The 14073-nt window shown below is 27.8% G+C and overlaps 4 protein-coding genes across 4 annotated transcripts, besides 11 other annotated features; 2 read left to right on the top strand and 2 right to left on the bottom strand.

Annotated features, from left to right (window-relative positions):
- Window positions 1-831: 831 nt before the first annotated feature.
- PVX_004515 (RAD protein (Pv-fam-e)) lies at window positions 832-1155 on the bottom strand (the record flags this gene model as incomplete). The annotated part of the gene is made up of 1 exon (XM_001608330.1): window positions 832-1155. One exon carries the CDS (start codon window positions 1153-1155, stop codon window positions 832-834), a length of 324 nt encoding a protein of 107 aa, XP_001608380.1.
- Window positions 1156-1958: 803 nt separating this feature from the next.
- Window positions 1959-2017: a microsatellite.
- Window positions 2018-2392: 375 nt separating this feature from the next.
- Window positions 2393-2506: a microsatellite.
- Window positions 2507-2633: 127 nt separating this feature from the next.
- Window positions 2634-2750: a microsatellite.
- A 744-nt stretch (window positions 2751-3494) lies between these two features.
- PVX_004510 (variable surface protein Vir4/14-related) lies at window positions 3495-4728 on the bottom strand (the record flags this gene model as incomplete). Its single annotated transcript, XM_001608329.1, has 3 exons — window positions 3495-3656; window positions 3790-3878; window positions 3918-4728. 3 exons carry the CDS (start codon window positions 4726-4728, stop codon window positions 3495-3497), a joined length of 1062 nt encoding a protein of 353 aa, XP_001608379.1.
- Window positions 3805-3868: a microsatellite.
- Window positions 4550-4636: a microsatellite.
- Window positions 4729-6040: 1312 nt separating the features above from the next.
- On the top strand, window positions 6041-6301 carry PVX_004505 (hypothetical protein; the record flags this gene model as incomplete). The annotated part of the gene is made up of 1 exon (XM_001608328.1): window positions 6041-6301. The coding sequence occupies one exon, from the start codon at window positions 6041-6043 to the stop codon at window positions 6299-6301; it is 261 nt and encodes an 86-aa protein (XP_001608378.1).
- Window positions 6302-7283: 982 nt separating this feature from the next.
- Window positions 7284-7304: a microsatellite.
- Window positions 7305-7681: 377 nt separating this feature from the next.
- Window positions 7682-7724: a microsatellite.
- Window positions 7725-7811: 87 nt separating this feature from the next.
- Window positions 7812-7839: a microsatellite.
- A 376-nt stretch (window positions 7840-8215) lies between these two features.
- Window positions 8216-8240: a microsatellite.
- Window positions 8241-11346: 3106 nt separating this feature from the next.
- Window positions 11347-11384: a microsatellite.
- A 344-nt stretch (window positions 11385-11728) lies between these two features.
- Window positions 11729-13201, top strand: PVX_004495 (hypothetical protein, conserved; the record flags this gene model as incomplete). Its single annotated transcript, XM_001608327.1, has 2 exons — window positions 11729-12898; window positions 13022-13201. 2 exons carry the CDS (start codon window positions 11729-11731, stop codon window positions 13199-13201), a joined length of 1350 nt encoding a protein of 449 aa, XP_001608377.1.
- Window positions 12241-12419: a microsatellite.
- Window positions 13202-14073: the final 872 nt, after the last annotated feature.

Below are 14073 nucleotides of genomic sequence, written 5' to 3'. Positions count from 1 at the left end.
ACTTACATTGTCGTATCATGTATTGTTTTTTGAAAAGGATAAAATTATTTACTTATAAAGAGCCGTACACTATCACGAAACATTAGCCACAATATAATAATTTGATTTTCTATATTTAGCATGATTTTATAACTTATATTTTCAACTTCATAACAGAAATGCTACATTTCGTATCTGGATGAAGGGCAACAAAATATGATTAAAGCGTGTGTCTAGCGATGTGACACATAAAAGGGGTCATCCTTCATCGTTGTAGAAATTTGAATTGAGGATGCATTTTGTATTTGTGTAAAGAATCAGGTTCTTTATCGAACACATCATATGTTCATAAAAAGGCACAAATTTGTGTTATTAAAGAAGATGCATAATAATTGCAATGATTTCTTCCTTAAAGGTTTTGTTACATTAATGATAAAAAGGAAAGAGGGATATCAAACGCAGTAGAAACAAAAATGAATAGGACAATTCAAAAAATTGAAATATATTAAATGAACAAAATAAGGCCATACAGAGGGTCAATATTTTTAAGGTACTAACAAAAATGATAAGAAATACAATTTGATAGTACATTATCGAAAAAAATGGCGTATATCATATATAAGATAACAGAAAATGCATGATAACTCTTATGCCATTTTTTCGTTGGAAAATGTAGGAGGAATTTTTATTTTATATTGTTTCCTTCCAGCAAATTGTGAACCTTTCCAAATTAATGTGCATAATGTTTTACACTTTTCATTCAATTAAACGTAATGATTTAGGATTTTTGGAAATTTTTTTAATTTATTTTTCCTATTACCATTATTCATTTGTTTAATGCTATTTTTCAAATTATGACTTTGATTTTAGGGTTTGATATTTACTTGTTCTCATTGCAAAAGTGTCACTCCATTTTTTTTCAGTTCGATATGCAACTTTTTTCCACAAGTTAATATATTTTCGCAATTTTATGTTAAAAAGAAGACCCGGTATTATACAAGCATTCTCAGAATCCTTAAAAATACGATTATAATAATTTTCTACTTCTTTAAATTCTTTTTTAATTCCTTCATTGCATTCTTTCCATAATTTCTTTTTATCTTCCTCAGGAAACCCCGATTTCGTGGTTAATGCAATTAGGTGGTCTGATAATTTTTTTTCCATATTATTATACATTTTCGTAAGGAATTTATTATGTTTACTAAGACAAGTACTCATATCATCGCTTAATAATAAGGTCGTACATATACAATATTTTATTAATTCTAACTTGCTTAATTCTGAATATATTTCAGAAATTTTTTTCTGGTCTGCAGCATTTTTATTATTGCTTCCGTTTAGTTCAGTTTTTGGACAATAATGTTTTACGATTTCCGATAGTGTCGATAATTGTCTTGGGAATGCACCTATATTTGACTTCAACGCTGCATTACCATGTGGAGTGGTAATATTATTCTGCAAAAAAAAAAGAAGGGGTATTAGGATAAATAAGAATATGTACTTTTATGTATGTTTAAAACAGATACTTCTTTACACCGTACAAGCGTTCTCCTTTTTGCGATAATTAAAATCGCTTAATCTTACCAACAACGCAATCCCTAAAAGAAGGAAGAAAATGCCAGCGGATTTGGACATATTGAACATTGCAAGATTATTCATTTTTGACACTTCCGACGAAGATAAGTAATTTCTATGTATATTATGAAAAACTATAAAGTTAATATTTTAAATGTAAGAAAAATAACGAAATTTTACAATTTTAGATGGCACAGAAAAGTAAAAATCTATGCCTTCTTTGTAATGATTTATATAATTAAAAAAATATGTTTTTTTTTCTAAGGAAAACAAATAAAATATATACACCTTATGTCCTACGATATAACGAAAAGTATGACTTATATTGTATTAACAGTATCAGGATACATAAAAAAAGTTAATAAAATTGAATAAAATTTAAAATATATATTACGTTAAAAAATTAAGTAAAATTTTAATATATAAAATAAATTTAAAAAAAAAAATTATCGAAAAAGTAATAGTAAAATGAAAATTGTTGCAAATATTATAAAAAGAATAATTTACTCTTTGCTACAATAACATATTTAATATTATTTTCAACATCGATTCCTTTAATTCTATATAAATATAAAATTATTATAAATGAATACATCAAATATGTAACTATTTTCCATATTGTAAAGTATTTATTGAACTTATTTTGAGAATAATAATACGTTCGGAATTACCTTCATGTTGCTACACTTTCAATTCACTAGATTGTAATAGGAATTGCACGTCAAGTATAAATTTTTATTTTCAGATTAATTTTTGCTCTAAGGAATGACATAATTTTCAGTGCTAAACAGCATATAATTTAATATAATGTATGATTATGATCGAAAAATAAATAAGAGTACATGATCACCCTTTTCTTTACGGAAAAAAAATTTATGATAGCAATATATGTTAGAAAATAAATTGGGAATTTTGTATAAAATATAAACATATTACAATTTTATTTGACAAAAAAAAATGATAAATTGTAACGGGATATGTACATCTATGAAACTAAAAAACAAAAAGGAATCCGTTTTTTTCTGTGCGAAACGTGCCTCTTTTAGCACAATTTTATGAATGGTGCACATGTATATTAATGTAATCACGTCGATATGATTAATATTCCTACAAATATACGCAAAAATTAAGAATTAAAAATGTTCGTTGAAAAAGTACATTTCCTTACAATCATTACAAAAAAAAAAAAAAAAAACAAATAAATGGTTTAAATTATAGCAGATATGCCTGCGTTACACGGAATACAGATAGACATTAAAATGACTATCAGTGTTATGGTGGTAAAAATGTGTACAGTTAAAATATTACAAACGCATTAGAACCATATCTACAGTTACAGCGACATGCGTATAGTTATATTCACATTTGAATTACGCTCCATACTAAATTTTAAGTTTCTAGAGCGCGATCTTTTAGGATATTTGCATGCTATATCTGCATAACTTTGACTAAACATTTTAGAAAAACTTTTAATTTGATGGATTTACGAATATTTATCCTGACTACCAATATTTGCTTACAAAAGGTGCTGGCGGTAATAAGGCATAAATTGAAAGGTACACAGTAGTGCAACTTGGTTAACTTGCTACATCTATAGCGACCACACTACACAGCAGAGATGTAATTGTATTCATCTCTAAAATGGAAATTGTAATGAATGTTGTCTTTTTCCAGATATAATATAGCATCTTTTAAATTATTTCTCATTGCACAACACGTTTCATGTTTGGAATCACCTTTTTAAAATTCAAATATCTTCAGTACTATGTACTTTTTTACCTTTGCATCATTATGATAAACAAATAGTAATCTACTATATTTGTTTTAACCTTTTTAAATGTGTTATCAAAACTTCAGTTGGGGTTTACCCTTCTCTGAGTGTTAACAACTGTTTGGGATAAATCCACTTATTTTTAGTAAAATTATCGTATACACTATTTTTACATGGGTTGATAACGTAAACCGTATGGGTTTATAGGCATCATGGGGGATGGTAATCCTAATGCGCCACCCATTAATTCAGTTGGGTCCATATTCCTTAAAAGTTTACTTCTTCTACTCCTTCCATGGAACATATTAAAACCGAAAAAACTAGACTTGCACTAAAATATAAAGGGGGAAAGATATACACATATATATGAATTGTGCGTAATTTATAATTGTACGTATTTCAAAACAACAAACTATTAATGCTGTTTTAAAATGTTCATATTTTAAAATATATTTTGAATTTACCTTGTATAAAATGAAAAAAAGGATAAGACTTCCAGTACCATAAAGAGATGGCATAACATATTGCTTAAACACATCAGAGTTAAGTATAGCTGATAAGGATGGAAATGCATTAAAAAGAGATTCAATACCTATTGAGGCAAATCCATTTTTCATTAAACCTTCCAAAGATTTCATAAATGCACCTTGAAGATTGGTTTGCTGACTTAGATCTCGGATCATTAAGTTAGGGATAGACTGTTGCAACTTTAGCACTTCATTTATAAGATCTTTATCAAGCGGAATGTTACCTATTTCTCCTCCAAGACATGATAATTGAGACAATAATGCACTAGGATTATACTCTTCATAATTTCCTATATATGTTGTGCATCTGTCACTTTCTCCAGATGAGCATAATTCCTTACTCATGAAATATAAAGGAACTTTTCCTAAAATATATGAACAATATTTTTTGGCTTCTTCACTGGACTTAGTAATTTCATTTTCAATTGTTTTATAATTTTCAGCGTAATCAAACAAATCTTTCAAAAGTTTAATCAGTTTCTTTTCATAAAATTTTTGTTCCGGCATACATCTATTATCTGTATTATCAAGTATTTCATTTTGAACAACTTTTTTCCATGATCCATGAATTTCTTCAATGACGGAATAAAGTTCTGTATTTTGCTTATTGCCATTTAGTAACGCAGACAGTCGCTTATATAACCAATAATTCAGATCATAACAATGCTTATTAAAAAATGATGTATCCTCATAATGTTTATCTCGCAAAAGAAATAAATTTGTTATGAGTAGGGTGCAAATTTTTTGAATGTTATCCTTTTGAGGTAAATTTTTGCTAATTTCTTTACAGTATTCAGAAATACCATTAACTTTTGTTTCATTCAGCTTTTTATAAAACTCATATGAAGGTAACTGCTTTAAATAAGATTCTTGCATAATGAACACGTATAAAACTATGTCATGTTACACTGTTTTTTTTAGAAAATAATGTTTTGTCTTGTTTAATGAACTTTATAATGTAAATAAAAAGGATGATGACCTCATTATATAAAAGAAAAGAATTAAAAATAAAATGTGTTAATCTATCAATTCAAGAAGTTTTCTTCAAGTTTGAACATGTTCGTATTAGAATAAAAAGTAATACTTCCACGTTATTGTGTAATCTCTTTTTACAAAAAAACAATTAAGCTACTTATCTGTGTTGTGTATTATAATATCAATTTTGTACATACATCAATAGTTTGTAAAAAGAAACAAAATTTTATATTCATTAATGAGAAATTAATTATAGTATAAAAAGTTATATACAAAACAGTATGAATAATGAAACAAGCGTGATTGAAGGGCATCGTTTAAGGATTAATAGAATAATGGAACGAAAAAGCAATCTCATTCATCTGATTGTTACAAAGACACGGATACACGTTTTAAAATTGAAAAGGGGTGTAGTACTCTTTTATAGCTTGCAGGATGGCCCATTAAAGAAAAATGTGAATTTACGGGGATTTTATTCAATAATGTCATAAAATTGAACTCAATGAAAATAAAACAGGCATATATAATACGTAATAGTTTCGCATAATGTGTAATATGCATAGGTATAAGAACATTGACACAAAAAATTTAGGAATAAATTGCAAATGTTATTCCATAGGGTATTATATAAAGGGGATACGCTTAAGTGACGAAATTACATTTGCAATATATCGAATGATTTTTCGCACAAAGATAAGAATTATGCTCTATGTAAGTAACACCAAACATGATATTGTTGCAAATAAATATGTAAGAGACTAAGCAGCATACCACATGATGAATTCAAGACATGCCTGTAAATACACACATGCTAAATGTTACACTTTATGAATAATATTTAGCTATAAAAAACCCTTTAAAGAGCGCAAACCCTTCGAGGATTACGAATAAATGAAAATGATAAAATTACAATGACGATATATTTTTTTGTGTGATAAATTCATAAAGGATGAGATATAAATCGTTTGCATGAATGTCACCTAAAATATTATTTCATTTCTGTGGTAATACTCAAAATAGGTACATTAAAAAAAGAATATACACACCTAATTATATTAACAAATAAAAAACGAATTACATTTAAATACGAACTGATAATAGATGAAATAAGGAACAATAAATAAATACTTCTCAGTTAATATTCAAAAAAAAAACGTAGCAGTGCAGTGTAATGATAAATCATATATTCTGATTAAGAAACCTAAATAGCGATATGAATAAAAAGTTACGATATATGTTGTCTTTGATCGTTTTTGAAAGATCATTTAGAAAAATTAAACTAATTTTTGAAAAAATATGTACAGTCTTATTGCAAAGCTACCCAACAATTGTATTAATTAACGTTATTTATGATACAGATACTAATTCTATATCATTACTTTATGACTACATCTTTTGTTTATTCTTTTCGAAAAAATTGCTAAAACTATTTAACATTTCGCAAAAATTAGTGTTAACTTTAAGTAGCCTTTAAACGAAAATAATAACTCTTTGTAATTTTTAAGGAATATACGGCAATGTATATTTTCATATGCACGTAATCGTAAAAATGTTTAATGAATTCGCATTGTTATATGTATATTAGCAAGTAATTGTTATGATTATGTATATTTTATTTTTTACTATTCCATCGACATCGAACTTATAACATTATTTTAACTTTTTCCAAAATATCGGATTTCCATTTGAAAAATTTGTATATGTTATTAAAGATGATTTAACCTCAAGTTCATGCATTTTACGTGTCCGTGGTAATATTATTTTTGTATCCTTTCCGTATATATTGATGATATGCAGTTAAAGAAGTCACGAAATTTGGGTAAAAAATTATCTTTTAAATGTAACATTCAGATTCGTTTTTTTGTGTTATAAGAAGAATATTCCTACGAATTTGTTTAGTGGTTGATTTGTTCACCAGTACCGAAGTAAATCATCTAAAATAACGCACTGGCAAAAAGGGGCATGTGTATAAAAACATTTTAACACATTTAAAGGCGTATTTTAACTCAGCAGTAGAGGAATAAAAAAATTATTAGTGTTAAAAAACCCGAAAAAGTTTATTATGTTTTCATTTTATATTAAAAAAGTAATATTGAATATACAAAGGATTGCACACAATTCGTTTGAATTTAAAGATGCATAAATGTACAGTTGGAAAACCGTTTTAATATATAAAATGTTACAGACATTTCAAAGAACATGTAACATTTATAAATTGTAAATAAACATATCACTATGTATCGATTTATTCTAATAAACGTAGAGCAATCCAATTTTTGTATACATATCTTTTATAACTAGAAATCTTTAAATAGAGCATGCCATCATTGATACGTTAATTTGGTATGAAAAATGCAATTAAAAAAATTACTATGACGAAATATTAGTTTACATTTATATGATGTTTAACGAAATACATGATTTATCAATATTTGAATATTCACATAATCACGTTTCCCAATATTGAGAAGGACTATATGCAAATGAGTAACTACTTTCTTCTGTTTTAGCGGGAGATTCCAATAGTAGTATCCTCTCTATATTTTGTCTAATGTCTTTTCGTGTGTTCCTTCTTTTCTTGGTAAAAAGCATTCCCAAGGAAGTGTACTATAAAAAAAAAAAGCATGTGATAATTAATCATTATATATGATTAAAATGTGGATGATTTTTTCAGTGAAATACAATTTGGTTTACTTTAGAAAGAAGTGTCATCAGCATAATGATTCCCGTGGGTGCTAAAGCCATTGTGGTATATTTTTTATATGGTATTTCGGAGTTATCGCCTGTAGTTGCATCACTAATTTGTACATCAATAGGTGTTTCAGCGAAAGCCTGACTGAAAATTTTTTCCCCATCAACTCTATCATCAGTAAGTTTGCTGTAAAGAGGATCGCCACTTAAATCTAGAGTACGATCAACGAAATCACCAACAACTTCACTACCAGAATTTCTATCGCCAACGGTTATAGCACTTCCATCTTCACCGCCTGGAGGCTTTTCATCATGATTCTCAGTACCAGGAATTTTATTATCGAGGCGTCTGACATCACTGTCTTGAGGTGCAGAAATTGTGCTCCTTAACTCTTGTGCACCAGGAGCACTACTACTTACATACGGGGGACTATGTTGACCATTTCCAAGGATGACTGCTTCTGAACCCTTTTCTTGAGCAATAACGGTTGTGCTAGTTTCACTTCCAGGTTTAACTTGTGGCGAAGAATCATTTGAATTGTTATCAAATCCACTAGGTAACAAATGCTGTGAAGCAGATGGAGGTTGTTTCGGAATAGATTCATGTCCACCTTTACTAAAAGGATGACTACCTTTGGGGTCAGAAGCTTGAGGTTGAACTACAGCAGGGTTATTAGTAATGGATACATTCTTCTGGTTATCTGAAATTGTGTTTGCTTTTGTTAACCCTCCTCCCTCTGCTTGCGGTTGATTTATATTTAAGTTTTCTTGTCTTGGTGGTAAATTTGTTTCAAGGGGTTTGAGTTTTAATTCTTGTTGTACTTTACCTGCTGATTCTTGTACTGGTGTTGCTATACTATTACAAACATTTCTTCCTCTACAAGTGTTTCCTGATTTTCTTTTTAATGCAGGCGGATTTCTAGCATTAGACACTCCATTGTAACTACATTTAGGTGGTTGAAGACATTTTTCCAAAAAATCCTTTATTTCATCATCTTCTATTAATTTATTTTTTAATAAATCGTAATCGTAACAATATTTTATTTCACTATATCTGTTAAATATCTTTTGCCTAATACTTTGACAGTCATTGCAGAATTTTTGGGGGTCCCTTTTACTTAATGCAGAAATTTCATTTTGAATTTCTTTTTGATAATTAACATATTTATTCATACATTCAGGCTGATTGTAATTTCGGAAAATATTAAGGAGTCCTTTAGGTAATCCACGCCATCCTGTCATTTTTTTTTATTACGTCGTCTTACTTTCTGTTTAAATAAATAATTTGGGAAAATATTATATATATATGTGCACACACATTTGCAGCACGGGAGTTAATTTTTTCGTATTAAGCTTTATATCACTGCTATTCGTATGTATGAATAATTAAAACAGTAAATTTTATAAATAAATGTGTTTTAGAATAACAATGGCGTGTTTTGAAAATTAATATATGAGTTATCATAAATAGTACAATTTATTTATATTATTATTTTTTGAAATGATAGCAAAAAAGTTGAATTGACTAATGTATGGTTAAGCATTTGTTACATTTGTGTGCAAAAAATAAATATATCGTGATGGCGATATACCTAAATGCAAGCTTTTCAAATCGATGAAAAAATGTTCATGTTCGTGTAAGGTTTATGCATAATGAAAAAAAAATAAATAAAATTGAGAACGCTGAGTAGCTTCATTGAGGTCGCACTAACAAATGCAACAAAATTTGTTCTAAAAAATATCCTTTAGATTTATGCGTAAAAAGAAATTAATTGTACTAATAATAAATATTAACAAATAAATACGATTTACATTTTTCATATTAAATAATGGCATAAATAAGAAATAAAAAGAGTCGACACTTTTTTATTATTTCAATATAGCCATTTTTTTGCAATGTGTATCAAATAAATAGATTAATACGATTGCTAATATATCTCTGTATTAGTGAGAACTTCTTGATCTTTTTTTGAGTCTTAAATTATTAGCTTCTTTAAGCACACGTAAATTTTTCATTTTTTAGCTTATCACAATATATGTGCATTACGTATTTGATCTAGCTTTGTTTCGTAACATTTGTGTAATAGGAAGGAAATAATAATATTGTTAAATTAGAACATTTTAAATTATTACAAACGATAAAATATTTTGTAATTTGTTAGCAGTTAACATATATTTTTTTATTATGTTAGGTATATTAGTCGTTAATTCATTTTAATATTTGATCATTTTTATTTGGTTGTACTGTTAGTACCATTAGTTCGTTTACTTTTTTTTTGTGAAAGGTAATGAAAACCTTACACGATAATGTTCCAAATGGGAGTTCTATTATAACATAACGTGTTAACACCTGGAAGAAATAATAATAAGACCTAGAATGTTATATTTTATATGGCCAATACTGTATATATTATTTTGCTCATAAGGTGCCATCTTAAATCTTTTAGGCATTCATTTCTTAAGTAGAGAGTAAATAATAGCATTTTACAATGGTTATTATTAAGGGCTTATTTAAGGAATTCTGTTCGTTTTCAGCGTTTAGATTTAAAGTATTTCTATAATATGTTAATTACATATAGGAATATGTGCAGTTTACATTGTTATGGTCTTTTCGCACACTATACAAATCTTTAATGTTACATACGACGTGCTTTAATAAAGCGTTTTAAATGAAAGTACGCTCAATCATTGTCTTATACAAAGACGCAAACATTTTTTGCATACCTTGTACCGAAAAAAAAAGTTTAACAGTGACGTAAGAATATTTTGTGAATTATATTGTACTTTTTAAATAAAAAGTGGATTATGATAAGGTAATTTTTGTGGACCATTCCCCCCCAAAAAATAACATTATTTTATCTATTAAAAATGAGTTGTACAGTTGTTATAATGTGTTATACGCATATTATACCTTACGATTGTACATATTCCGCATTTTATTTTAGATTTTTATGCACAACAGTTATGGAAACTTGATAATTATATTATTGTAACAACTAGTACATTTATGTAGAGGCATAAAAAAGAATCAAATAAAATGGCAATAAAATTAGTCTAAAAAAATAATATATTTTTTATGGAACATTTGAATTACATCGTGCTATTACCTAATAGCAAAAAAACAATTATTTAAAAAAACTATAAAAATATGAATAAATTTTTAGGATTTTTTTTATTTCGTCTCAAATGCTAATGGGAAATATAAATACATCATATTAATGTTATAAATAAATTTCATTAAAAAAACATATTTTGTCATATATAGAAACCTTTTTAACGACTATCATTGTAATTTTCTTTAAGGAATACTTACGAATTCGTAGAAAACCTAAAATAAATATATATATTTTTAAATAATTTCTTTTACTTATCGAAACTATAATTATATAATACATATGTAAATTAAACGTTTTAGGATTTAGAATACTGTTTATATTTAATTTGAGCCTATAAAGTGCTACATTTTTTTTCTATTTTTATGATATTTTAATAGTGGTATTTTGCTTTATTATAAATAATACAATAGGAATTTGTTCCATAATAACCTTAAAATTGAGTAGTAAAAAGTGAAAGCTTTTTTAAGTGCTGCGAATAATGAAAAGATCTGCGTAAAAATTTATCGATGGAAGGTTATATATAAAATATAGATATATATTTAATGTAAATGTTCATAGTTTAATAATATTTTACATTATATTAAACTCAAATAATATCCAAAAAAAATGACGAAACCACCTGGGAAAACTTTGGTATATATGAATATAAGTCTTTATTTGTACATTACTAATTACATTAGTTCAACTTGAAAGAAAAGAAAAATTCTATTATGAGAACCGTATCTTTGGTTCTAATATGTTAACCTTTTCATGTTTATTATCAGGAGGAGGCTGCAGAAGCTGTAGAATTGCATAAAATACATCCAGAAAAATTCTTTTCAGAGCTTGGTGAATCTTCTGATTTTGATCAACTTTGTAATGGAATCGATAAAAAAGTAAGTTCTAAAAGCGCAGAAGTCAAAGACCTTTGCATTAAGCTAGTACGTCATTTAGTTAAATTAAGTAAAGCGAATCCTTCGGAACGCAATAATTACTGCAGTTATATACGTTATTGGTTATATGAAAAAATAGGTGCAATTCATGCTGACAAATCTGCAAAGATTGAAAATGTACCTTTTTTTAAAGATCTTAATGATGCATGGACAGTCATTAGTATGGCAAAATTGAGTAAATGTAAGCCTGAAAATAATATAAAAGATATTAAATTAGATGAATTAAAAAAGAGGATATTTTCGTATATTTATTTTAAAAATATTGATAAAATTAAAAAAATTAGTAATTCCAAAAAGCAAGATGATTGCACTAAGCATTTAACATATCTTGAGAATTTTAAGTCATTACACGATAAGTATAAGATTGCCCAATGCGGGTTATTTTCTTGGACGAATATAACTGACTATTTTTCTTGTAATCATAAGCATGAGTTAACGTCTCTTATATATAAATTAGGAAAATGCAAAAATGGAGATAAACCAGATCCTAAAGCACTCCCTGCTGGCAAGGAAAAGGATAAAGTTGTTGCAGGTCAAGCACCTCTAGGAGGTCAAAAAGTTTCAGAAGGTACAGCAGGACCAAAAGCTTCAGTAGTCGCAACAAGCTCATCGAGTTCGTCACCTGCTGCAACTACATCAACTGTGTCAAGTCCAGTGGCCACAACTCAACCAGGAAAAACAACAACAACAACAAGTATAGTATCTACAGGGACTACAGTAACTACAGTAACTACAGCAAGTGCACCACTTACAGTGACTCCCGTAACTGCGACAAAGGCATCACCTATTGTGACTGCAGTAACTACAACAAATACAGCCACTACAACCAATACGGTAACTACAACAAGTACAAGAAGTTCGTCAAGTCAAGGAAGACCATCATTATTCTCATTTTTATTAGGTCCATCAAGGCCAACAACATCAGAACGAGCATCATCTTTAGGGGCATCACAAACTTCGTCAAGTTCATCAAGAGCATTGGGTAGCAGAGCTTCAGGAAGTTCAGTAATTACAACAAGTACACCAAGTGCAAGAGGTTCAATAAGCTCAACAGGTCAAGTAGGTCAAGGAGGATTAACACGTGCACCGGCTGCAGCAGCCGTAACTGAAAAATCTTTGAGTCACCCGTCTCAAGGAAGCCCTGGGTACGCTCTTAACCCAGTATCATCATATAATTCAAACACTGGGGGAGATACAAACCATGTTACCATTACGGATGTTCCTGGTACTTCAGAAACGTTATATGATAAGTTAGACTCAAATACTGTTAAAAATATTATCATGGCTGCAGCAGTACTTGGAATCATATTCTTCCTTTTCTACTACAATAGGGTAATTACATATTACATTTTAAAAGATAATAATATTATGTTAGAAGCTATAATTTATTTTTCCTTTAAATGTACAGTTATAAGTTAAATATATTTTTTTGCATGTTTTACATTTTCATTTTAGTCTTCTCGAATAGAATCAAGTATTAAGCCAAAAAAACGGAAAAAAAAACCATTTGAGCATAATTATTACGAAGAGTATGAAAAGGAGTTAGCGAAATATGAATCAGAAAATGAGTCTTTAGATTCTCTAGAAGATCGATATTATTTGACTTATCAACCTGACCAAGACTCTTACTACTAATTATGTATATGTAAAATGAAACCATTTTGAGTGACGATATAGTGAGTACTCATAAAATTGGAGCAATATTAAAAAAAAAATAAATATAAGGATATACTTGGTATATAACATTTGATGTTAGCTACCGTGTAAAGAAGAGGTAGACATTTGCCTAATCCATAATGCGTTTATGCAAAACGTGCAGACATTTAGCAAGGTTTACAAAATTTTTTAAAAAATTGAATGTGTAACATATCACATTAATTATTAAAGGGGAAAATATGACACATTATATAAGTGTAGCAATATAGAATCTATAAATTAAATAAAAATGTTGGACTTGTAGTTTGAGTATATTTGAGAAAGACCACTTTTGTAGCAATGTGTTAAATATAATATATATATACACTTATGTCACCATCTATTATATAAAAAGGAAATTTGAGAAAGGATATATAGCAAGTATTCACAAAAATGTTTGCATTACCAATATATTGTATAAAAATTAAATTGTATATAGAAATATAAGAAATAATATTGTTTTTTTTTGAAGAATATATAAGACGACATTTTTTAATATTACTATGTAATTTAGAAAGAATATGCTTATTTTTAAAGCATGTGATCCCATAACATTTTATACTATATTTTTTATAATTAAAATTCTTTTAATTTTTTGGTTTGTTTAGCTCTATTATCTTATTATTTTTTTTAGTATATTATTTTGAAATAACTTAAAAATTATACTAATGAGAATTAGTAGCAAACTGTTTGTTTAGCAGCTTTAATTAATATGTTTCGATCTAACACGTGGATACACATTTTATGTGTATATATACGTTTAAACCTTTTACCATATGTTATAATCGTTTATAACATTATAAAGATGATTT

The sequence above is a fragment of the Plasmodium vivax genome, chromosome 6 (genome assembly GCF_000002415.2).
Source record: "Plasmodium vivax chromosome 6, whole genome shotgun sequence".
In the NCBI taxonomy this organism is placed as follows: Eukaryota; Apicomplexa; class Aconoidasida; order Haemosporida; family Plasmodiidae; genus Plasmodium; species Plasmodium vivax.
Note: the sequence above shows the minus strand (reverse complement) of the source record. Positions and strands in the feature narration are given on the sequence as shown.